We start from the raw sequence: 26286 nt of genomic DNA, 5'->3' as shown, positions 1-26286 counted from the left end.
GAAACAAGGACAACAAAGATCCCAATGACTATCTACGGATCCAGTGGGCGGCAGGATATCACACTTTGCAAAAGTTTGGATTCTGACCACACAAGACAAATGGGTTGAGGAGATAGTCACCAAATGATATGCTATAGAATTCCATACCTATCCTGTAGGGAACAAATTTATTCAGTCAAGAAGTCTCTCGTCTTCCCTAGAAAGGCAAGCTTTGGAGGAAAGCCTAAGAGGCCTGTTGAGAACAGAAGCTATCATATCAGTACCGTCAGGTCAGGAAAATATGGGGTTCTATTCCAGACTGTTCCTTGTCCAGAAACCATCAGGTGCCTTCAGGACAGTGCTAGATTTAAGGGCTCTTAACTGTTATGTGTGAGCAAGACATTTCCGGATGGAATCTGTCAACACAATTCTCAAACCAGTAGAAACAGGAGATTTGCTGACCGCAATAGACTTAAAAGATGCATATTTCCATATTCCGGTCTCATCGCATCACCAACAGTTTCTGAGATTTTGCATTCGAGGGCGCCACTTCCAGTTCACTTGCCTTCCGTTTGGCCTTTCCACATCTCCAAGAATATTCACAAAGGTCCTTATAGTTCTCATAGTGGCACTCAGGGAAAAAGGAGTGACCTTGTTGCCGTATCTGGACGATATTCTAATTTCAGCAAGGTCAGAAGAAGCAGCCTTTAAAGTTACATCTCAGGTGATCCAGTTTTTGCAACGGCATGTTTAGTCAATATAGAAAAAAAGCCATCTGATACCATCACAACAGCTTGTGTTTCTAGGAGTGCAAATAAATACACATACGGACAAAGTCTGCCCCTCTCAAGAGAGGGCCTACAAAATCCAGTCCTAGTTCAAATCCAACCTCGTGTGTCAGCGCGAACATGTCTGCGCCTCCTAGGAATGTTTTCCTGAACAATAGGAATCCTCCCGTGGGCAAGATGGCATATGAGAGATCTTCAAACAAACCTCTTTGCGCAGTGGGATCGTACAGTGGGGTCTCTAAACTTCAAAGTCAATCTCTCAAAGTCAGCGAGACAGTCATTACGTTGGTGGCAGCTCCCAGGCCTGAGAAAGCAAGGTGTAAATTTCTCAGTGCCAGACTGGTATGTCCTTACCACAGACGCCAGTGCACTAGGTTGGGGGTGTTCACATGCAAGATATGGTCACGCAGGGCACTTGGCGAGACAAAGAGAGAATTCTTCAGGGAAACATCTTGGAGATGAGTGGAGTCTGGCTTGCGGTTCAGTACTTCCAGCCCTATCTACGAGCCAAGCATCTACGAGTCTTCTCCGACAACAGGACTGTGGTAGCCTTCATAAAGAAGCAAGGTGGTACCAAGAGCAGAGCAATGTTGGCAGAAATAACTGCGCTAATGGAGTGGGCAGAAGCGAATCTGAGCTCTCTCTCAGCCCTTCACATAGCAGGCAAAGACAACGTAGTGACGGATTACTTAAGCAGACACCAAGTCCACCCAGGGGAATGGGAGCTGCACAATAAAGTCTTTCAACTGGTACAACACAGATTTAGAACACCAGAAATAGACCTTATGGCCACAGGAAGCAATGCCAAGTTACCCCTCTTCTACCCCCGTCACAGAGACTCATCCCACTAATAATGATGAAACACGTCTCCACACTCTAGACCTAGTGAGGGCTATATCTATGTACATCAGCAGGAGAAAAAATCTGAGGAAGGTAAAGCAACTATTTGTGCTTCCGGAAGGTCCTCGCAAAGGACACCAGAAATAGACCATCCAAACCCACATTGGCAAAGTGGATCAGAGAAGTGATTGCACAGGCCTACAGGGGGAAAGGGCGTGAAGTACCTAGAATAGTGAAGGCGCATTCAACTAGGGCAGTAAGACCTCCTGGGCACATAGAACCCATGCATAGGCAACTGACATCTGTAAGGCGGCCGGATGGTCGTTGATGCACACTTTTTCTAGCCATTATCTTCTTGACGTTTCAGTCTCTAAAGAAACACAGTTTGGGAGAAAGATTCTCCAACAAGCTCTGTAAATAAATTTTCTGTTTGACCTTATTAAGGTGTTGGTTTTATTGCCCTCCCAATTATTGTACTGCTTTGGTATATCCCATTGTAAGGACTGCCATGGAGTAGGGAAAGGAAACTTGAGAATTATACTCACCGTTAATTTCCTTTCCTTGAAATACTCCATGGCAGCCCTATATTTAACCCCACACTTGTTCTGTAGTTATGTATAGGACGACTTGGGAAGTTACGAAAGACACCATGGAGAGGGAGGAGCTGCCTTATATAGGGGTCAGGTGGGGCAAGATTCTTCCTGTGTACACTAGCAGATCAGGGGATTAACCCATTGTAAGGGCTACCATGGAGTATTTCAAGGAAAGGAAATTAACGGTGAGTATAATTCTCAATTTTTGCATTTTAACTGCTTTATACCATCCCAACTTCTGGAAGATCACTAGTACCTCTAACTAGTGTTTAATTAAGGAGCTGTTTTAAACAAATATCACTGCTTCAAGATCCTGCTTTAACGCCTACTTACCTGCTCTAATTCCCGTGACCTAAAGTTTAAATCACTGTAATCCATTATCCGGTTGTTCTGAGTTTGGGACCCAGCATCTAATAACAATGCTCTGCCCGCTACCCTCCTGCTCTGTCTATTGTGAGGTGCCAGGGGTAATCATCCACAGCAAACCTGATCTGAAGGAAGGAGTCAGGTGTACCAGCTGTCAGGCGATCTCCCTGCACGCACGGTAGGTGCCAGGGACGGCACCTCCATATGCGTATCACATTGCCTAGCAACAGGACGCTTCTTCCGGTTCCTTACCTGGCAGTGTGGGCGCATGCGCTAAAACAGGCCTGTCCAACCTGCAGCCCTCCAGATGTTGTGAAACTACAAGTCCCAGCATGCCCTTCCAGCTATCAACTGGTTGTCTACCAGCAAAGCATGCTGGGGCTTGTAGTTTCACAACACCTGGAAGGCCGCAGGTTGGACTGGTCTGCGCTAAAACATTGCGTCTCTGTTGCTAGGCAACGGAAACGCCAGCACCTTCCTGTCGGCGGTCAGCTATTCTGACCGCCGATCCCACTGCCACTAATCACAAAGCACTGTATCCTATTTAAACCTGGCTCTGGCACCATTAGGGTGCGAGAGTATCTAGGTCACACTAGTCTCCAACATCGTTGTAGGTTTCCAAGTATTCTACCTGTGTTTCTGGATTCTGAGCCAGTTCTGCCTGACTTTTCTTTTGGATCTCCCTCTGGACCTATTGATCTTCTGGTACTGACCCCTAGCTTCCTGACTCTGCTCTTGCCTGCTCCTTCGGTACCTGTATTGCCTGCATGGTTTGACCTCGGACTGCACAACAAAGCTTGTTCACCTAAAACTTTGCTGTTCGCTATCTGGGAGGGCCGCGACCTGCACGCCTTTTGCAGCGAATCCCAAACTTCCTTGCAAGGCTCCCTGGCAAAGACCAAAGGCTTGTTAGAATCCACGCCTCCTAGCTTAGCAGCGCCAATACGGGTTGGTAAGACCTTTAGAGCTAATATATCCATGACACCAGCAAGGTGCCCAGCAAAGGGGTGAAATATCAGTAAGAATTACCCAGAAGGAATCTATTCTAAGTGCCGGTGAAGGAGCCTAGTGGTGGCAGCAGAGCCCATCCTATATTATTTAGATTATAGATATTTGGGATAAAAAAAAGGGGATGGTGGCAAGGTAGAGAAGTGCAGTTTTCTGCACTTTTCACTATTATTATCAGTCTGTTCATCACACTATAATTGAAACCCTTATTGTATTAGAAAGCCCCAATATCAAGTTTATTGAATTGGGGCAGAGTGGTTATCAATCCTGCCTCACAGCACTGGGGTCATCATCACCATTTATATAGCGCCACTAATTCCGCAGTGGTGTACAGAGAACGCTCACATCAGTCCCTACGCCATTGGGGCTTACAGTCTAGATTCACACACACGCAGACACACAGACTATGGTCAATTTGTTAGCAGCCAATTAACCGACCACTACGCCATAGGGCTGCCTTATTATTGACCGGGTTCTTATCTGTATGAAGTTTGTATGTTATCCCTGTGTTTGCGTGAGTTTTGTCTGGGTGCTCCAGTTTCCTTCCACACCTGAAAAACATAATGGTAGATTAATTGGCTGGTAATAAAATTTACCCTAGTGTGTATATGATAGGGAATGTAGATTGTAAGCGCCAATGGGACAGGGACGGATGTGAATAACCAATATTCTCTCTGTACAGAACTGCATAATTAGTGGTGCTATATAAATAAATTATAAAAATAATAATTTCATTTACTCTGTTACTTTTATAGAAAATAATGATTTGTGGGAAGAAAAGAAAGCACCCCAAAAATGTTACAAGCTTTTCTTAAGCCAAAAGAGTGATTTCATGAATATGAATCACAGACATGAAATTAGGATTGGCTAGCCCGTAAAGGCAGTTCAAATGATAACTGGACCGCTGAATTAGCAAAGTTGCCACTCCATAGGTACCAATCTTGATAAATACCCAGCCCCCACAGCCCAGGAAGGTGAGGAGGAGTGTACTTTTCAGCATGGGTCTGGCAGCCACTTGAAGAGGGGAGCAGGGAACTACACTGTTTTTGTGTACACTTATAAAGGTACCAGGGAGTTATAGTGGAAACCAGACCAGGCTTTCAGGCACTGTGGGGCTAGTTGAGGATTTGGAAGGTGTACACTCTGCTGCTAATTTTTTTAGTTTATTAGATTTTTCAACACTGCACCATGCATGATAACTGTTTTTTCTTATTAAAATATATGATGAAAACTGATCTCCACAGTCTACGAGCCCTTTTGTGGAGAAGAAATGTCCATACAATGCAAGGAGCTGCCTGAAAATTTTCCCTCTCCAAAATTAGATCTTCTTTCTGCCCTGTGCTGCAAAACAAAGCACACCTGAATGCCTAATCTGTGGGTTGCTATGATTTTGCCCAAATCTGTGTAAACATCTGCTCCTCTACAAAAGTAACTATCTTGTTGCCCAAACATATGTGTCCCAGCGGAAATTGAGGCACAGTGTTTTAAAGGCTGCATTTGCACTGCAATTCTGCCTTTGTGTAAATGACCTCCACAGTGTTACTATACACTTATCTATTTATCTAGGCTTGTTACCATTGATATAGGCACAATATATTTTACTTTATTTTCATGAGTGATACAATTTTGTATATTGGAAGGATAAAGGACACCTCTTTCCTACCTTTTGGTTCAGACCTTCTTTTTCTCCTCCTTCTTGCTGGTCTATTCCTGTTTTTCCTTGTGTTTCCAAATGTTTTCCCTTCTCCATACTTTACTTGCATTTTTCTCATAACTGTTTATTTTTACATAGAACATAGTTTCACCTCTCTCTTGCTCTCTGTATGTATGTGTGTATATATATATATATATATATATATATATATATATATATATATATAAAAGCACAAAATCAATATAATAAGGCGCTAGCAACCACACTGTAACCACCAATTTATATAATTGGTATAAGAATGTACCAGATGATCAGTCCCGTAATAGAAAAACACATATAGCTCAATTTAAGAGCGGCAGCCGCAGGTGACTTGTGTCCAGATGGTTAATCCGGAGAAATTGGGGTAACTGTTGATAGAAAAAACAAGTAGGCCTGATTATTGTGCTCTGTGCCTGTGATCTAGCTCCTGCTCCTGTTGCTGTTCCTGTCTACCTGCATTTACTACACGTGTACCGAACTCGGCTTGCCCTCCACTACGCTTCTGCCTCAACCTTTGGACCGCTACGCCTCTCTGTGTACCGAACCCGGCTTGTTTGACCTTTCTTCCATCTTATCTCCTGTTAGCCAGCCTTCCTCCCTGCCACTGGGCTCCTATCCAGTCTCCGGACCGTGACACCCTCTCCCCTAATACTAATATATATTTTTTACTCTGACATGGCAATTCTGTTTTTGTCTGTCTGCCTATGACATCTGTCTGATTGATTACACTATGATGGACTGTTGATCCTGAGCACACATACGCTACTTATATAACAGGATTTCTGGTACGCAGATTTTTTGTTTCTATTTGGAGGTGTATACTTAATATTAAGCCATTTGGTTTTTGGGCTTCCACTATTGATAGTGGTGGAGGATTCATCACAATTGGTGTTATATTATACAACCATACTACACTATATGTGCTTTTATATATCCACATTGTCGTCATCCTGTGGGCGAGGGGGAGGTTTTACCTCTGAAGAGGAACTCCTACCATACTACATGATCCTGGAATCCTTACGGTACGCAGTTTATTACATCATCCCCATTTCTATCTAATACTACACATTGGGCGCCCTACTTGTTTTTTCTATCAACATATATATATATATATATATATATATATATATATATATATATATATATATATAATTATATATATATTGTGGCAAGAGCCCGCTACTGCAGAAGCGCACGCGTACAATGTCTTCCTTTTTATGGTTCTTTATTGTCAGGATGGTAATAATGTTTTGACACCGTATACTTGCACAGCAATTATGGAGACCCTATACGCTTTCTATACATAGACCAGCTCTCTGTCAAGATCAGCCAGCTATCCCAGCGTTGATCTCCCTGAACAAATGAAACAAGCAGGGTTTTATACCTTACACTCCTCCCACAGGCCTAGCTTGATGGGCAGGTGACACACCCACCTTCCCTTTAAGAGTAAACTCCCATCACTGGCTCTGTTTGCACAACGAGACCCACCCTGTCTGTTTGCTGAGAGGAAATCATGTAAGTTAACAAACTTTAAACTACACATATGTTTTTACCTGGTTTAATCTCCACCTAGGTGCATAACTGTGCCAATGTTTTATTCTGTTTGTATACTTTATCTGTCTCTTGTCAGAAAAATGCCTTTCTTTGTTACAATATATATATACCGTATTTCCCGGCGTATAAGAATACCCCCAACATTTCCACTCAAAATATAGAGTTTGTTATATACTCGCCGCATAACACTACCCCCTCTTCCGCACACCATACGGTATATGTTTATTGTACTAATATGTATGTACTAATGTGTTTTGACATGGTATAGATGATTCTATAGTAAAAAATTGTAAAATTGTAAAAAAATGCTTAAGTACTGTATGTAGATATTATAAAATATAAAATTTGTGTAATGCAATCTAACGTATGCCAGTATTTTTTTTAATTATTATTAATACATGACGGCGTTAAACCCTCCCCTTCACTCCCCTAAAAATTCGTAAGCACCAATGATTAACTCGCAGGGGCAGCGTTACCCGGTTTCCAATTAAATTGCACAAGTTTTAACGCTATCTAAAAATGGTCATAGCAGGTAAAAACCGGTGCAGGATTTTTTTATTTTTTTTAAAAAATTGAAAATATAAGGAAAATCGCACTTGCGAATATCAATGAGTAATTAAGTGCTGTGTCTTGGCACTAGGAGGTGCTAAAGGCCAACAAATAGAAACCAGAAATGAAAGTTGTACACCTTGGGCACTAGGTGGCAGGAGGGTACCAGACAGATCCTAAAGAAAAAATAAATCTATACTTTAGCCACAAGATGGCAGCACTGCCTCAGGGGATGCAGTATTTTTACTGAGGGCTAATATGACTGCAAAAATTATTATTTTCTTCCCACTGATAAAGCCAACAGTCTGCTCAGGGGGATCGCGGTTAGACGCCACGGATCACTCGCTCCACAGGACCCTGCTTCCAGGGAATTAGATTATCAGGCACAGCCCCTTCTTCACAGAAGCCACTGATGAAGCCAGGCGATTGCGGTAAGTGCAGTGCGAGAGATGGTGTAGCGGGGAACAATTGCTGATTCTCCGTGTTCCTTTATTCTTCACCGCCCTCCACACACAATGAGCGTAGCGGCCAGGAAGGGTCAGTGCTGCCTAAAGATCTAGGCGCTGCTCTCTGCTTTCTAAATCAAACCACTCTGCCTGCACCCGGCGTATAAGACGACCCCCCACTTGGAGGCATGTTTTTCAGTGCAAAAAAGTCGTCTTATACGCCGGCAAATATGATATATATATTATTATGCACGTTTTGTCGCTATTGAGATGACTTTATCCAATTTGCTGACCTCGACAGCTCCACCCTTTGATAGTATAATAAACTATCACCCAATTACATTCTCGAGGTCAGGAATGTACTGTACCTCTTCCCAGACCATGATCTCAGTATCCCTTATCACCATTTCAGTCTCAGTTTCACTAGGCTGCTTTCCACATTTCCACACAGTAGGAACCCATCTGACACATAAGCTAATTACTAGGATGACACTAAGTATAAGGAGAAGGAGCTTACCTGCGCTAGCAATCATTTCCTGCACCCACTTCTCTAGACCAGAGAACCAATTTACAGGGTTCAACCATGAGAATCAACCTGCCACCTTTTCCCGACCTCACACAACGAAGAATTATGGTTCCTTCGAAATTCCCATTTTAGTTGCAGAATTTCATATATCTTCCGGTCTGTGACTTCCTTGGGGTCATCTGTATTATTGGTGATGTACGTGCAACATTTGACACCAAACTGGATGGCCAATGTCATACAATATCCACCAGTAATAGAGGTGAAGTAATTCAGTACCAGTCTATGTTGCACCAACTCCTTCTTATACGCTTGTAGCTCTCTTCCTGTATACCTGAAAGTGTCATCATACATCTCGGTGATATTATCTATCAATTTAGCTAGGTCTTGAATATACTTAAAATTTTAGGTTCCCCGAGCAGTCCTGGTGAGATCTAAGGCGACCATAACTTGAAAGCCAGAGGTTTCACTAATCAATTTTGTAGCTATGGGCTCTACACCAGGAACCACATTTCTTTGTCACGGTGTTCATACTGTGTGTGTATGTATGGTGGGGATGTGGTCTTGTGAATACCAACCATTTCTTCATGTGTAATAGTCATAATTTCAGGAACCAGTTTACCTAGGAAACACAAACCCTTGGAACTCGGAGTTACCCAGGAATAAGCTTTTCTCCCACAAACAAAGTACACGTCATCTGGGAGAACATAAGGAACAATATGCCCATTGATAATATCACACAAAGTTTTGACAAAACTACCCCCGCCTAGTGTCTCCATTTGTTTAAGACACGTGTCAGCATGGATAACATTCTTACAATTACTTATAGAGACCTTCCCGATGGATACTTTCTTATGTTTGGTTACACGTCCTAATTTATGGTGTCCATCAACATTTCTGCCTATTGGTGACCTTGTACATCTCCCTCCAAAATGAGTGTGGCGAGCCATTGTCTGATCTGATAGGTCAGCTTCCCATTTCTCCACTCGTTTTGCATGTGAGATATTTAGCCACAGTAAAGATCTATCTAAGGAGTATTGTCGAAGCTTCAGACTAGGGGACCTAGTGTTCATCATCATCATCATCATTTATTTATATAGCGCCACTGATTCCACAGCGCTGTGCAGAGAACTCATTCACATCAGTCCCTGCTCCATTGGAGCTTACAGTCTAAATTCCCTAATGTACACACACATACAGACAGAGAGAGACAGACTAGGGTCAATTTTGATAGCAGCCAATTAACCTCTTAGTATGTTTTTGTAGTGTGGGAGGAAACCGGAGCACCCGGAGGAAACCCACGCAGACACAGGGAGAACATACAAACTCCACACAGATGAGGTCATGGATGGGAATTGAACTCATGACCCCAGCGCTGTGAGGCAGGAGTGCTAACCACTAAGCCACCGTGCTGCCAGTGTTATTTTATTTCCCTTCTATGGACCTCTCTCCCCTTAATTCGAGGACCTCAGAGATGTTTAGTGGAAACGACAATAGTCCTATGTTATGCTGTTTCTGAGGCACATGAGAGCACACCCAGCACTCAGTTTGGTTTAGAACCTTACCGACTAAGGAGTGATAATCCTCCAGAGGATGCCCGCCCACGTCCAGATTACCAGTGGACTGGCATCGCTGGATGCATTTCTCTTCAACTTGGGAGTCACAGTACTTACAGATACAATATTCATCAGACAATAGCACCTCACACTGTCTCCGAGTTCCAGAGCTAGCAGACATTTTCATAACCCCTGGACCAAGCTTGGTAATGGGCTGCTCTGTGTATCCTAATAACTTTTCCTCGAAATCCATTTCATCAGTATCATTACCAGATCCTGCCTCTGTCCTCTATTCTCCTTCACAAAAATAGGGTGTCCTATAAAAAGTAAAAACAAGAAAAATCCTGGAACAAAAGAAAAACAAAAATCGCCACTCCACTGCTGAGAAGATATCCTTGGCTCAGGTGTCTTGACTGCAGGCTTTAGATCTCCCTGAACAGGTTTACGAGTGACAGATCGGTGTCGTCAGTCTCCGCTTTATCTCGCACTTTCTAAGGGTTACTGACTTTCCTGCAGTGGTTGGAATGGACCCAAGTGTCTCTTTCTGCAACCTTCAGTGATGTGGTACTTGTCAGCAGCACTTGGTACAGGCCTTCCCAACGGTCTGTTAAACAACCTGAGAGTAAGAAATTGCGGATCATAACATATTCCCCAGGTTCAACATCATGACAGTTCGTTTCTGGCATACCAGGTGACAGCATTTTTAGTTTTTGTTGTTGTTGTTTTAGCTGTCTGCTCATTTTTATAAGATGTTGCACAGTCACTTCATTATTACACTTCAAGTCGTCTTGTGGACTCACGATCAAAAAAGGTTGTCGGCCAAACAGTATCTCAAAGGGGGACAGATTAAGAGGAGGTCTGGGAGTGGTTTGGATGCTATGGAGGAATGGCAAAGCTTCAGGCCACTCCAAACCCAGTTTCAGCCATTATCTTAAAAAGCTTGTTCTTAATAGTATCATTTACTCTTTCCAACTTACCACTGGCTTGTGGTCGGTAAGGAGTGTGAAGTCTGCTACTGATTCCCATGAACTTAGACATGTTCTGGAAGATATCACCAGTAAAGTGGGTACCCTTATCACTTTCTATGATTCTAGGGATACCGTACCTACACACAAACTCCTGAATAATTTTCTTTGCAGTGAACACAGCAGTATTAGTGCCTGTTGGAAATACTTCTACCCAACCAGAAACCACATCAATACATACTAACACATATTTGAAATTCCTGCAAGGAGGTAATTGGATATAGTCAATTTGTATTACCTGAAAAGGTCCGTCTGTAGGAGGGATATGGAATGGCTCAGTTGTTATAGCTTTCCCGACTTTTTTCCTCAAAAAGACATGACATAGCCTTCTTACCAGCCTGAGAAGAAAAACCAGGTGCACACCAGTATACTCTCACTAGTTTGCACATACCTTCCTTACCCAGATGAGTCAGACCATGTGCTGCCTCAGAGAGGCTTGGGTAGTATGCTCTAGGAGCCACAGGCCTACCTTGTCCATCTCTCCAGAGTCCCATGGATTCTTGTCCACACCCCTTCGCCTTCGAGACCGCCTTTTCCTGTAGGGAAAACAAATCTTGCATTTCAATTAATTTCTGCATGTCTAATGTTTGAAAAACCATCATAGTCTCAGTCGATACAATCATAGGTTGCCTTGCTGTCCATTTAGCAGCTTCGTCCGCCCTGTTGTTGCCCAATGACACTGGGTCTTCTTCAGAAGTGTGGACTTTACATTTTATGATGGCTACTGTCTTGGGTAACTGTATCGCTGTCAAAAGTCCTTTTATGTGTTGCGAGTGTGCCATTGGTGTGCCTGCTGCTGTCGTAAAGTTTCTAAGACGCCAAAGTGCCCCAAAATCATGCACTGCCCCGAAGACGTACCTAGAGTCAGCATATATATTAGCTGACTTACCCTTTGCCAACTCACACGCTCTCCTTAATGCTACTAGATCGGCCACTTGAGCTGAGTGAGGTGGGCCAAGGGGTCCAGCTTCTACAACGTCCTGATCGTCTACAACAGCATAACCAGTACATAGTTCTCCCATCTCTGTCTGTCTATGACAACTCCCGTCTGTATAAAACGTGAAATCTACATTTTCTAAGGGGTTGTCACATATGTCAGGCCTTGCAGTAAAGGTCTGGTTCAGATATTCCATACAATCATGCGTATCCGTATTCTTGCAAAACTCATCACCAACCAGGGTCTCCTCACCTCCCACCCTTTGTGTCTCTCAAGACACATATGGAAGGTATGTAGCTGGATTTAAGGTGCTACATCGTTTGATGATGATGTTTGAGGGTGCCATCAGAGCTAGTTCCAATTTTGTGAACCTAGCTGAAAAGATATGTCTGGTTTGAGCTGAATTCAGCAGAGCTGATACTGCATGGGGTGTATAGACAGTTGAATCATGTCCTAATACTATGTCCTCGCTCTTACTTACCAGAAGAGCAGTCGCTGTTACACTTCTTAGACATGTTGGGAGTGATCTTGCCACAGTGTCCAATTATGCACTGTAGTATGCTACCGGTCTGTTAGCATCACCATGTTTCTGAGTGAGGACACCTGCTGCACAACCATCAGCTTCCGTACAGTATAGCTCAAAGGGCTTTTCATAATCAGGTATTCCCAATGCAGGTGCTCTAGTCAGACTATATTTAAGATGAAAGAACGCTTGCTCTGACTCCTCTGTGTGTATGACACGTTCTGGTTTTGAGGAAGAGACTAGCTCCTGCAATGGTAATGCCAGAATAGAAAACCTGGGATCCAGGATCTACAGTATCCACACATCCCCAAGAAGGTACGGATTTGCTTCTGGCTCTGCGGCAGAGTCATGTGTTGTATGGCCTCAATTCTGTCCGTTGTCAAGTGTCTTAGCCCCTGGGTGAGACATTGTCCCAGGTACTTAACCTTAGTCTAACATGGCTGTAACTTGTCCTTTGCAACTTTGTGCCCTGTTTGTGAGAGATGGAGTAACAACAATTTAGTATCATGTAGACATGACATAAAAGAATCAGAGCACAACAACAAATGGTCCACATATTGAATCAGAACAGACCCGTTGCTTGGTTGAAAGGATTGTAAACAGTCATGTAAGGCTTGGGAGAAAATACAGGGGCTGTCAATGAACCCCTGGGGCAGTTTGGTTCATGTGCATTGCACGCCCGATAGAAGAATGCAAAAAGGTATTGGCAGTCAGGGTGAAGAAGGACTGAAAAGAAAGCAGAACGCAGGTCCATGACAGTAAAGTGACTAGCATACGGTGGAATCTGCATGAGGATGACAGCTGGATTGGGCACTACGGGGAATTGGCTCAAAACAACTTTATTAATTCCCCTTAAGTCCTGGACTAATCTATAGCCCCTCCCCCCACTCTTCTTCACAGGGAAAATGGGACTTTTTGCTGTGCTGGATGTACGAATTAAAATCCCTTGTTGCAACAGCCTCTCAATAACAGGATACACCCCTAATTCCACCTCCGGTTTTAATGGATACTGTGGGATTTTTGGAGCTATCCTACCACTTTTTAGATTTACCATCACAGGAACTACATTTGCCATAAATCCAGTTTCCTGTCCATCTTTGGTCCATAGGGAACCCGGTATTTCCAGCAACATTCCCTTTACCTGAGATGGACTTTGTTCTATAATGTTTGAGTGCAACATTAACCCTTGTGGGGTGTCTAATATATCCTGTACCTCATGTGCGACCTTCTCTGGTATATCTAGGAATACACCATCAGTGATCCAGTATATGACCCATCCCATTTTGCATAACAAGTCCCTTCCCAGCAAGTTTGTAGGAGCTGCTACATCCAAGAGAAATTAATGCCTGGTATGCAGAGGCCCTATAGTAACTTCTATGGGTTTAGTCAAAGGGTAATGTAACACTCTCCCCGTTACCCCCATAGCTGGAATAGTTTTACTAGTCACCTGTAGATTGAAAGGAGAGGTTATTGCAGATCTGGCCGCCCCTGTATCTACAAGAAAAGTTTGTTTCCTACCAGCTATGTCAACTATCATTGTAGGTTCTTCCTTTAGACTCTCAGTTAACCTCACTGGCTGTAGACTACAGGTATGACCTGACCCCTATCTCTGACTATCACTTTACCGCGCAATATTTGATGCTATTATATGCGCTGGTAGCTATGAATCTTCTAACCTATGTGTGTCTCTCCTTTTTGGGTATCTATGTGTCCCACCCCTATGTGTATTGTATCTTCCTTTTTTACAATCTTTCATGATATGTCCCTCTTTATGACAGTTGAAACACTTCACTACTCTATATCTCTGTCTATGTGAGTCATATGCTGGTGGTCGTGTGTGTCTTCCCTCTAAGGCTTACTTACCGTCATCAACCTGTCACTTTTCTCTTCCTTCTTTCTAAAAATATTTTAGTCGTGCTCCACGGCAATCTCTCTAAGAGAATCTACCATGCTGACCCTCCAACCAGGTGTTGAGGTTTGTACCCTTGTCTTTAGGTCTTCCTTTAGACCATCCATTAGTACCGTTACAGCTACCTCCCTATGATGTGGATTTTCCCCTATATCTGTTATCCCAGCAAACTGTGTCATTGCTATTAGAGCTCTAGCAAAGTAGTCTGTTGCAGTTTCACTATCCTTTTGTTTAATGGTGAAAATTTTACTCCAATTAACTAGATGGCCAAATGTGAGATAATTTGCTGAATATTCTCATGATTATCCTCATCTGTTAAGTTATTGTCTTCCTCCAACAAACAATCTTTAATACATTTTTGTATGTTAGTATTGGGAGGAAGACATGCCCTCACCACCACACGCCACTCCCTTATTTGTTGGTTTTTGTGCATTTCCTAAGTCTTTAACAAACTTCTGACACTTAGCCAACTCTTTTCTAGGATCTGGGAATTCAGTCATCATAGAACGTAGTTCTGATCTAGTCAAGGGACAATGCATTGAAACATTTCTTACAGGAACTATACCATCCTTATCCGCCTTCCCATTATGAACTGCTATTGTGCGGACAGGATAAGTACCAACCAGTTCACTCTCTTCAGGAGTAATCACAGGAATTGCTGCTTCAGTACCTTGGATGTTTTCCCTCCTAGTGGTGTCCCCACTACTCTCACCTATTTCTGCCACTGCCCCTGCTGCTCCCTTTCCATACTTGCGTTGAACCTCTAGTATGTTAACAGCATGGGCAATGGCTGAAATTACAGTGGGTTCATCCTCTTCTTCAGAAACACTTGCTTTAAACAGGATATAACTTAGCAATTTCCTTTTTATCATTTTTAGTAACGGCTGTACTTGCGCCCCCTACCGCATAGGGCGGCGGAAGCGTGCTTGTGCATAGTTCACCACGCTTCTCAACGGCTACTTCCGCTATGCGTGCTTTTCGCCACGCGTACTTCCGCTGTGCACTCGCTGCTCTGCTGCGTGTTGCCTTCCATTTGCCACAATTTCAAACAATCATTATGTTTAGTTCTCACTTTTGTTGATTTAATCAACCACACCTTATCTTTAACATTATTCAGTACCTCTGAATTAAAACTCCCTATTGTTGGGAAAGGCCTAACACAATCCTTGGTCATCTTGACCCATGTGTCGCAATACGCCATTGCGTATGCACCATATTTCTTACACATAAGGAATTTTGCTGAACCAATAGGCCCTTCCTTAGGCAGTACATCGACCATCTCTAGCGTATGCTTAGCACCCATGTTGAACAATATCAATCTCTAGGCAGACCACAGGGCTATCAGCTCCTCGATACCCTGCCTCTCTAACAAATACTTTCAACACTTTGCCACCCGCAATCTACCGCTAGAGATCTTTAATGGCCGTGGACGTATTTGCTCAAGCCGCGTCCACTCGCACCAAACGAGGACCCCTAACACAGAAATATCAATGCGGACCATAGGGCTATCAGTCCCTCGATACCCTGCCTCTCCAACAAATTTGTTGATTATCACTGGTAGCACGGGTTAAAATCAATTAACCAACCTTGCCAATATAATTCCTCCAAGCTGCTCTCCCAAGTTACAATCACAGCCTTGCCGTGCGGTCAGATCGCACCGCTTAAAGATACTAATTATCAGAAAATGTTGCGATTACTATTGGGCGCGCTCTGCGAAAACCTTCTTTGTTTTTGCCCCCGGTATACCTGCCTAATATACCGGTCACCAGTTGGGCAACTGACACTCTATTCAACAATAGATCAAACCTTAGTGTATTTAAGTCACAAAATCACACAGCATACACCTTTTCTGCACAGAAAATCAACTTCCCAACAATAGTAATAACGGCTTTAACAAGTGATTATACTATGCATGTATAACAAACTATCAAAACGATTGTCTAAACACATTGCAAATCTACCGGAAGTTCACATACGCTAAGCAGGAAGTACACATACGCTAAGCAATGCAATACATTTAACGCAAAAATGTCAATAAAAAGAAACAGTTTTCACTTTTGTCCCTAGATTCAAGTTAGCACTCCTTATATATTGCAAAAACGGACATTCGGTTTCACAACACAGAATGATAAACAGGTTTTGAACACATTGTATTCTTACCCGTACATGACGCGTCAATCCACCCTTTGTTGAGGAACCAAAATTTGTAGGTCTTGCATATCGTCCGGTAGTGTAACTTCCGCCACAAGCCCCCAAATTGTTATGCACCTTTTGTTTCTATCCAATAACGATTGTCGAATCTCAATTTGTGTTGCACAAAGCACAAAGTAATTTATTATCCAAAAGTAGCAGAATAATTCAAGCAAAGTAATAATAAGTAGAGCTGTTACTTATCGCAGGCGCTCTGGATCCAGTGAACAGTCATTCAGGTCTGAAGGCTGTGGTCAAGGAAGACTGGTCACTAAGCTCAGAGCTCCTGCTTATATGCAGTCACAAATACAGTAAAACAATGCAGATGGTGTGGCTTGCTTCTATTGGTCCAGGCCTCAGGAAGGTCCAGTGTACTGCAGGTCATAGACCAGTTCAAACCAAAATATCCAAAGGTGGGGGTCATATGTCCAGGTGATGTGCTCTGACATTCCCGCCAAGATTCCAGTTTCAACTAGTCTATTAGCATTTTACAGTTGGTATCACTTTAATCATTTATTCCCTAACATCAATAACTAGAGTATGCAATGTGCGATCTCTTCGGCGAATGAACCGGACAGCTGCTGATGAATAGGGCATTAAAATGATACTAAACATGACACAGTTCCTGCAACCTGAACTTTGAGTTTCACTGACATGCATATATCACATCTTATTAAACATAAATACTGCTATATCTTGACATAAATAACTATGTGTTGCAACTATTATTAATGTGTACTAATTACAAATGTTTGTGTTCATGTGTATGTGTGTAAAAATGTAAAAACTGTTATTGCCACGTGTTGTGGCTGGATACGCCCTTCCACGCCGTAGCGTGCTCTATGCATATTATCAGTCAAAGACAACCAAGTTTGCTCGATATTAATTGAGATGACTTTATCCAATTTGCTGACTTCGACAATATATATATATATATATATATATATATATATACATATATATATTATAATATACATACATGTGTGTGTAATATCATGTTAAAGTGCATATATTTTACATTTATTTTATTCATTTATTAACTGACTTGTATGCTACTTTAGTATCATGTTATAATACACATATTTGCTTTTAAGCCTAAAATAGTCTGGATGAAAAATCAGATGGAAATCAGGGAAGACCCAAAATATCGATCCCTTGTAAATGAAGGCGTTTGTTCCCTTGAAATCCGCAAGCCTGGTCCTTTCGATGGCGGTGTTTATACCTGTAAAGCCATCAATTCTCTGGGGGAAGCAACTGTAGACTGCAAACTTAATGTTCAAGGTAAGATATGTATAATTTCTAGAGTGGCTTATAATCAATATGAAGCAAACAGTGTAATACAGTTTTATAGGACAAACTACAATTTACAGATATTGTCAACTCTAGGGAAGGGGATATATTTACTAAACTGCGAGTTTGAAAAAGTGTTAACATTTGTTTAGTATATTCTACAAAATGACAACTAGATCTGATTGGTTCCTCTAGGCAACATCTACACTTTTTCAAACCCACTGTTAAATATACCCCTAAGACTTCTGAAGTGCACAGCTCTTTTATCAATACTACAAAAGAGGCCATTCGATGTGTGTCACAATGAAGTGTAAAACTTAAATAGGAATTGCTTGTACATCTAAATACTATAACACAAACCAGAAATAAATCTATGGAATCCCCAGGCGCCTTGATGTGAAAATGTCTAACACAGTAATGAAATATTGAAAAAATGACAGGACATATATATTATTGAAAAAATGACAGGACATAAAACGAATATTGCATGTATATAAAGACACCAGTGTACAATTAAGGAAGTGCTCTGCTGTATTACATACAGAAACCATATGTATGAGGATTATGCAAACCACCGATGCAGAGATAAAAACATAGGTATGCATAAAGTGAGCAAAAAATCTCTAGATATCCACCTTCTATAGTCACCAGGATCGCATCTAATGCAAGTAATGAAAATCCAATGTAAACAACAATAGTAAAACAAGTCCGTAGTAGCTTCCTCTGCAGACAAAGGTATAAGTCTGAAATAGGTGCATGAGAGATAATGACTCGGTCCATAAACAAAGATTTATTTTCCCAAGCCACGTGGAGTATACCACGTGGCTTGGTAATAGACCCATGTGTTTTAGATAGTGCCTTCTAATGATAATAAATCCAGGTCTTATCTACACTTACAAGAGAAATGTGATGTATGCAATACATAATTAAACTTAACTTGTCTTTGGAATGCTTCTTCATATTTGTGGTACAAGAGAAACGAAAAAATAAATAAAAAATAACATATTGAAAACAATACCCATCTTATTGACACTTGACAGAACATTTAGATGGGAACCTAGCCTATATGGCAATTTTCAGAAATTCAATTATACTGGCTGCCTTAGATGTTTGTAATCTGTATTGCTGGGATCCTCTTAGAAACTGCAAGCTGTCAGTGTGACCTGTCGATCTAGTTAGATAGCTGCATAATGAGTAATAACAGAATCTTAAAGGCTGCACTATATCAGCGTGACATCTCGTCTGCTGTTCACAGTGTGCAGCTCTATTTGCTATTACTAATCCCCCGTTCATAGCTAAATGCTGTCAGAGTAGTTGATGTGAGTGTAGTTTATTTCTTATTAGCAGCTGCATGCTGTCATAATGACATCTAGGGGTATATTTACTAAAGTGTTTGTTTGAAAAAGTGCCTATAGCAACCAATCAGATTCTAGCTCATTTATTTAGTACATTCTACAAAATGACAGCTAGAATCTGATTGGTTGCTACAGGCAACATCTCCACTTTTTCAAACCCACAGTTTAGTAACTATACCCCCTAGTCCGTTTGTGCAGCAGGTTATGGTGCCAGTGTAAATATTTCTCTAAATCTCTGATGTTCAGGCTCCTATTTATTAAATACAGCAATTTTAAACACAAGCACTTTCGGCGATTCTGAATTGTGCAGCAACCGCGGCGCTGTCAAAGAAGTGTCCACGGCAGTGCACCGCTGCGGACGCTGCTTTGACAGCGCCACGGCTGCTGTACAGTACCATTCATTCACAGAGGGGAGGGGTTTCTGGAGAACCAGAAACCCCCCCTGCGGCCGCCCCTGTGGTGCTATGTCCATGTCTTGGATTTGGTGACATCTGAAACAACAAAATGTTGTGTAACTTGTAATCTCTCTTCCATTTTGATTCAAACATCATATTAAATATGTCAAGATCCGATTCAAGGTATTATGTGTTTATATGTAGTATATTAAATTGATTTTAATCCGTGCTTAATTTTTAGCACCAATTTCAACACATCAAGTGTTCCAACACTTTTTGCCTCTAGCCAGATCTGTCTCAACTCTCTACCTTCCCACAGGAGAGGTTTCATATTTTCTCTTCTTGCTCGAGTGTTAACGTCATTCACAGCATGTAAATATGTGAGGGAGAGTGGAAAAGTTAATTGCAGTATGGGGGTATTGAGCGGGGTTAGAAATTACTTGAATTGGAGTGAAAAAGAATAGAGGGAGTATATTAAGTTCATTGAGGTAGAGTGAGGATGGGAAATTAAATACAAGGTGGGGGGGATTTTCTTTCTCAGTGGAGGCAGTTGTGAAGTATGTTTCACATTGTTTTGCTGTGCAATGCAGGGCAGCTTGAAGAGTGATCCACAATACAAGGGAGAATAGAGTATGTTACACAGCACAGCCACTCAGAGGAGGAGTTAGTGTAATGCATTTTCATCATTTGCTCTCCCTCCTTTCTTTGTGGGTTCTGACAGTTACTTAAGTATGAGGAGGTATGAATGGCTTATCGGGGAGATGTGAGTGACTTGAGAAGGAGATGTGAGGGGGCTTGTGGGGATGTCTGAGTGGCATGTGTAAACGGCTGGATATCAAAGTTCAATAAGACTTCGGATGTATAATCCCAAGTGAGTCGGTTTGTCCTCTCTCAGAAGTTTGGAAAAAACAGATCCCACGTAGATGGGACACCACAGAATAAAGTGCTGTTTGCTGCTGTCATTACTAACTCTATCTGCATTTTGGCAACCACCAGCGCTGACATCCCTAACGTCCCCAGGAAAAACATCATGGCAGACGTATTACTCTTTAAAATAGGAAACTCTGATGTCGGCATCATGATCATAAAGTAAATCCTTATCAGCATTGTTATTCACACCTTTTGGCTTACCTGTGCTATACATATTCCCCACATAATGTGAGAACTGCACCACACTGGTATTATAATGGCCTCTACTGGAAGTGTAGTATCAAAATGGGTGGTTAATTAATCACAATATTTTATTATATCATCTTCATGAACCTGTTATTCCCAATCAAAATCATTCTGGATGTCTGTAGTAGCACTTATGTGTGCCCTGTGATTTAGCCTTTGGAGTAAGTCAGTGGATGTAAGAAATATGTAAGACCCAGTGTACTCCATTTCCATGTGCTTGGTGCACTTTCTCTCCTCTGCCATTATCTGTTTGAATTTTCATAGGCATCCCATCATTATGTAAAACAAATAGTCTCTTGACTTACATTAAAGTGATTGAGAAGACATAGTTTCTGAGTAAGTATGCATTGCAGTTACACAATATAACATAAATCTTCTGCCACCAATGAAGTCACATTGCTTGCTAGAATTTAGCTTCAGCTCCTCTCTGGCCTGATGTCTTTTGTACACAGCATCCTAGCATCATTAGTGCTTCCTTATCTGGTGTAACTTGGCCGTTCATCTACTATCTCATTATGTTCATTAACTTGTCAGTTAGCATAACAAATAGATTTATTTAAAATATACTTAGCTACAAATGTTGATCAATTCATAGGTATATATGTCCAGTACAGCAATTGCATCAGCATTTCTAGGAGCCCTCCTCAGTCAGTCAGTGAAGCTAGAATGGGTTTCAGGCTCCCTGGCACATCTGCAGTCAGTGTGAATCCAGGGAAAAAAGGTTACTGAGTTTTCCTCCCTGTCTAAGTTTACATAGTAAGCAGAAAATGATTGCAGCCACCACCCCAGGTGTACATGACCTAAGGCCTTATGTTGCAAGACCAACGGAATCATTAACAACCAGATGGTTAAAGTGAATATGTATGTAATACATGCAATTTAGGACAGTATCATCTGAGTAAAAAAGTTAATTTTGGAAACTAAACAATTACATTCATATATTGCTTATAAACAAACATTACAAAATATACTTAAGAATACACAAATAATTATATATATGTCTACATTATCTTGAGTTGGTAAATAACCATTGTCCCTCTGAGCTGAGTTTCCAGGACATAGTCCACTGCACTAGTTTAAGGGAAAACATGGTCATAAAAGCCAAGTATATTTACTAAATTGTGAGTTTGAAAAAGTGGAGATATTGCCTGCATCAATATCAATGATGGACTCCATCTTGTTTTTTAATACAAGGAAATACCATACCTACTACATATCTGCAGAGGTCTGAGTGAATTTGGTAAAAAGTGGGGTCTAAAGACATGTCTGGAATTTTTGCAGCAAGTAACAGGGTTTTGTGTCACGTTGTGAAATTATGGACCAGGTGGGAGCATTTTGGGATGAGTGATGTATTTTGGGGCGTTTTTTTTTTCTTCTTGAAATTAAGGGTAAGTAAGGTTGTTAATTAAGGTTGCCCATCACTGTTGTAGAGTTATCAATGTCCAACTTGGAACATTCACAAAAAAAATTCAAGTAAAAGGTTCATCTTGACAATCATCTACATAGAATTAAGTTTTGCAATAGATGTGCTTTTACATTCTCTAGCAAAATCTATATTATGGATTGACAATTCAAAAAACTTGACATTAGGGTTAATAAAGTAGAATTGAAATACATGTTGTTCCATCCACTTAAAGCTAATGCATCAAACCCATATGAATATACTCAAACTGCAATGTGATAAATAAATATAATGATATTATCCTTTCCTGTATTGGGTGCTACCTCTAAAGTTTTCTCCAGCGTTGATCTGTGCTGTCATGTTCTGAAAACCTCATCCACTTGTTCATGTTAATCTGATGTTTCATGCGTTAGATTCTCCTTTTTCATGGTGTTAAGGTGAGTAGTTTGTTCTGTCACCCAGCATCGGTCACACGAACCAGTAGCAAGTCACAAGAGCCCTGCTTTTCGATCCATGAGGTTACTCCTCTTTCCGGCTTGCAGTTAAAGAATAGTGATGTTTTGCAGCCTTGGATGGGCACAGAGTTTGATGACAGAATAGTTTTGTTTTATTTTTGGGTGTTTTAGATCAAATTATAATTTTACGCATGATTTGCCATTTCATTATGAGCTTTACATTTTATTTGTTTTTTGTAATATATAAATATATATTCCTTGAGCAAAACAATTTTTTTTTCAGTGCCGCAATAAAGATGGACATTTCAGTATAAAGTAAGTAATATCAAAATCAAGGTGTGTTTTTGGAAATAATAGTACAAATAAAAGTGCTGATGAATTATGGTTTTACTGCTTTTACTAGAAATAATACATATCCAGAGCTGAATCCTATGGTCACATAGAGCCTGAAAAGCAAGGCTGCCCTGCATTAAATAATTATATCTCAGGTGGCACAGTAAGGTTCATTTACATCCATGCAGTACACATGATATTTTGTGACATTATGTGGATACTTTTGCACAAGTTTGTTTAAGATTACAGAAATTTGTATTGATATGTTGTCCAAAATGACAGCATCTACAGAGATACAAAAGTTTGCACTTGCCGATAGAATAAGTTGTGTGCAAAATTAGGCACTGATCAAGCCATGTAGACAAACATTATATTGTTTTGAGAGATATTATTATTATTATTTAAATAAGCTGGAAGAGGTGAGGAAGGTACATTTAGGGAGCTATTACCAGTTTTATGGGTAGGTGTGCAAAGGACGAGATCGTTTAAAGCAGCTCAGACACAGTGTAAACAAGACACAAAAATATAGGTTCATCCTTCTTTTTTATGGGTGTTTCCAACAATAGGGAAGTAGGTGTACACCTTGAAATTTCTAGGCTCATCTGTGCAAAATGTAACAGCTCCTCTTGTGATGTTGCCATGAAGACCCGGGCAGACCCGTGTTCAGTATGAACAAGGTCTACCCGGGAATTTCGCTCTCTGGGAGCCTGTGTCAATCACAAGTCAAGATAAGTCACCACTTTAATAATCATGACACTTTTTTCTTCAGAATATTGCACTATTTACAATATAGGTTAGATTTAGAGGTTTCAAGTATCAAGCAGCAACCACAAATATCACCTGTTTATATATTTATATAATTTGTGTAGCATTAATGTATTATTCTAAGGGGCCAATTCAATTCGGCCGCATTATTTTTGAAATAATGCTGCCTGCGCAGTATTAGTCAGTACGGTAATTTTAACGCTGATTTTTGCTCCCACCTCTAATAGCCGCGAGTAAAAATCCAGGTTAAAATTACCGTATTAAAAATAATCTTATTAACGCCACGTTAATCCTAGACTAACATGCCAGAATTTAATGTTTTTAAAAAATATATGTAGGTATGTTATGACTCTTCAGATTAGTTCTTAGGAAATAATTTAATAAAATAAATGTTTTTTGAGCATTATATGGGAAATAATAGTAAAGGAAATTCCCTTTCAATTATCCCCCTAGTTACTTTTACACAATTAGTGCTCCCTGAAATATTTAGTTAATCAGTCAGTTCTACTGAGTATAGGGATATACAGTATGCATACTTTTATAGAGGTCTGACAAAGTTAAAAGGTCTTTAGTTTAGTGGGGATTTAGCGTATGCAAAAATCCTTAAGGTGAAAGTAAGTTATGATAGGTTCAGGAGTGGCTGGACAAATGTTAGAAAGGTCTGGCACCTTTATTCTATATGACACTCACACAAAATGTGTGCATGTAATACACAATGACTCAAGTGGTTATATTGAGTGATTGTAATGATTGGCTTGAACTCAGGCCTGGGCTCAAGAACACATGGGCTAGGGAAGCAGGCCTAAAGGTATGGAGGGTGATGGAATAGTAAAAGGAGAATATGAGCAAAGAGGGCTCTGCTCATCAGAAATTACATCATGAAAGAAAGGGGAATAAATAAATAGGGTTATTTCCAAGTGGAGGAGTGGAGGTGATAGCCGAGGCAAAGGAATTAGTAGGAGTGTTGAGAAGCTTGAATAAAGAAATTAGTTTAAAAGTCATTCCTGAAACCTTGTAGAACAGAGACTAACCTGATAGACCATGGGTGATCATTCCAGAGGTTGAGAGCAGCCTGTTTGAAGTCCTGGATGTGAGAGAGGGAAGAGGTAATCAGTGTGGTTGTGAGGTAGTGGTCGTTGGCAGAGCGAAGGGGCCAACAAAGAGTGTGGGTAGAGATGATGTTGAAGAGGTAGAGGGGGACGAGTTTAAATTTTATTCTGTTGGCCAAAGGGGTCAATGTAGATGCTGGCAGAGAAGAACAGCAGAGATAGGGCAGCAGGAGAAAAATAAGGTGGGCAGCAGCATTGAGTATGGACTTAAGAGGGTCAAAGCGCGAGTTAGGTAGACCAGAGAGAAGACGGTTACAGTAATCAAGGTGAGAGATTACAATGGAGTAAATAAAAGTTTTGTTGGCTTCCATGCTGAGAGGGCTGAGTATTGGATATATTCCAGAGGTGGAGGTGGCTGGGTTTTGAGAGGGACTGAATATAAGATTTGAAGGAGAGGGAGGAGTCAAGGATGACTTCTAGGTAGCAGACTTGAGACAGAAAAGAGGGTAGTGTTATCAACAGAAAGAGAGAATAGGGGAGGTGAGGGAGCCCTGGAAGTGGGATGACTATTATGGCTGTCTTGACAATATTGAGCTTCAGAAAGCACTGGGGCATCCAAGATGGGATGGCCGAAAGACAGCATGAGACAAGGGAAGGGGAACGGTCAGCGGGAAAAGTGTTATTTGCAGCTTACATGTAGGATAAAAGGGGGAGGGGAGATTTAGAAAAGCTGTGGGTAGTTTGCATAAGGTTAAACCTCAAAACAATATTACCCAGACCAAAGCCTAGTTCAAGCCTAAGTCTTAACATGGTACACTCTTGTTTTGCAACCAGTTGCAATTTACTGCATCCTTGCAATATAATCTTTATTGCTTTCATAATATAAATATTAAGGCAATAATTTTCTCTGGACAAAGTGTTTTTGGTGCTTGCATTTTCTGACCATGATCTATAATACAGTTTGTGTGCTACATTACAACAAAGCATGAAAAACATGTCTTTGATACGTGACCTTAAAATTATTTGTGACTTTTTTTTTTTTTGCTTTATTTTAGGTTGGAAATACCTATCTGCATTTTCTCACATCTCCAAGTCTTTAAGTGTATTTTATTAGCCTTTCAGTTGCATAATAAAGATACCTGGTTATACTGTATGGTATGTAACAATGTTAATAACATTGTAGATATTTGTCTCTATTTGGTTGGCTAATAAAATGTATTTGGCTCTGTAATTGTAGAATTTACTTTTACTGCACAAATTAATCCATGATAATATTTAATGCCATAACTTTATAACTTGTTGCAGAAGAGTTATACAGACCCACACTTGTGTTTGCAAAAATATACAAGTTATGATTTGTTTATTTTACCTGAGAATGAATAAGCTAAAATTCAAATAGAATGTTTTAATAAGTATAAATAGTCGCTTTTCCATTCACAATAAACCATAAATTATTTATTCTTAAAAATTGATATATACAGCTAAATTTAGATTTAAAAACCTTGATAAAAGAAACACAATTGCATGAACCATATAAATAAAGTGTTAATTTCTGGAATGGCGTGCATTAAATATGACCTGGTCTGA

The 26286-nt window shown here is 40.8% G+C and overlaps 1 protein-coding gene across 2 annotated transcripts in view; it reads left to right on the top strand.

Moving 5' to 3' along the window:
* Window positions 1-25930, top strand: part of LOC142138750 (myosin-binding protein H-like) — a 173595-nt gene extending 147665 nt beyond the window's left edge. Inside the window, exons 9-11 of one of the 2 annotated variants that reach the window (XM_075195660.1) lie at window positions 17574-17760; window positions 22836-22867; window positions 25755-25930. In XM_075195660.1, the coding sequence (XP_075051761.1) occupies window positions 17574-17760; window positions 22836-22846 (198 nt within the window). In that variant the 3' untranslated portion in view covers window positions 22847-22867; window positions 25755-25930. Of the gene's footprint in view, window positions 1-17573; window positions 17761-22835; window positions 22868-25754 lie in introns of those variants that run through there. The other variant, XM_075195663.1, reaches the window with a different exon arrangement.
* Window positions 25931-26286: the final 356 nt, after the last annotated feature.

The sequence above is a fragment of the Mixophyes fleayi genome, chromosome 2 (assembly GCF_038048845.1).
Source record: "Mixophyes fleayi isolate aMixFle1 chromosome 2, aMixFle1.hap1, whole genome shotgun sequence".
NCBI classification, from domain to species: domain Eukaryota; kingdom Metazoa; phylum Chordata; class Amphibia; order Anura; family Limnodynastidae; genus Mixophyes; species Mixophyes fleayi.
This window is presented reverse-complemented; position numbering and strand designations above follow the sequence as displayed.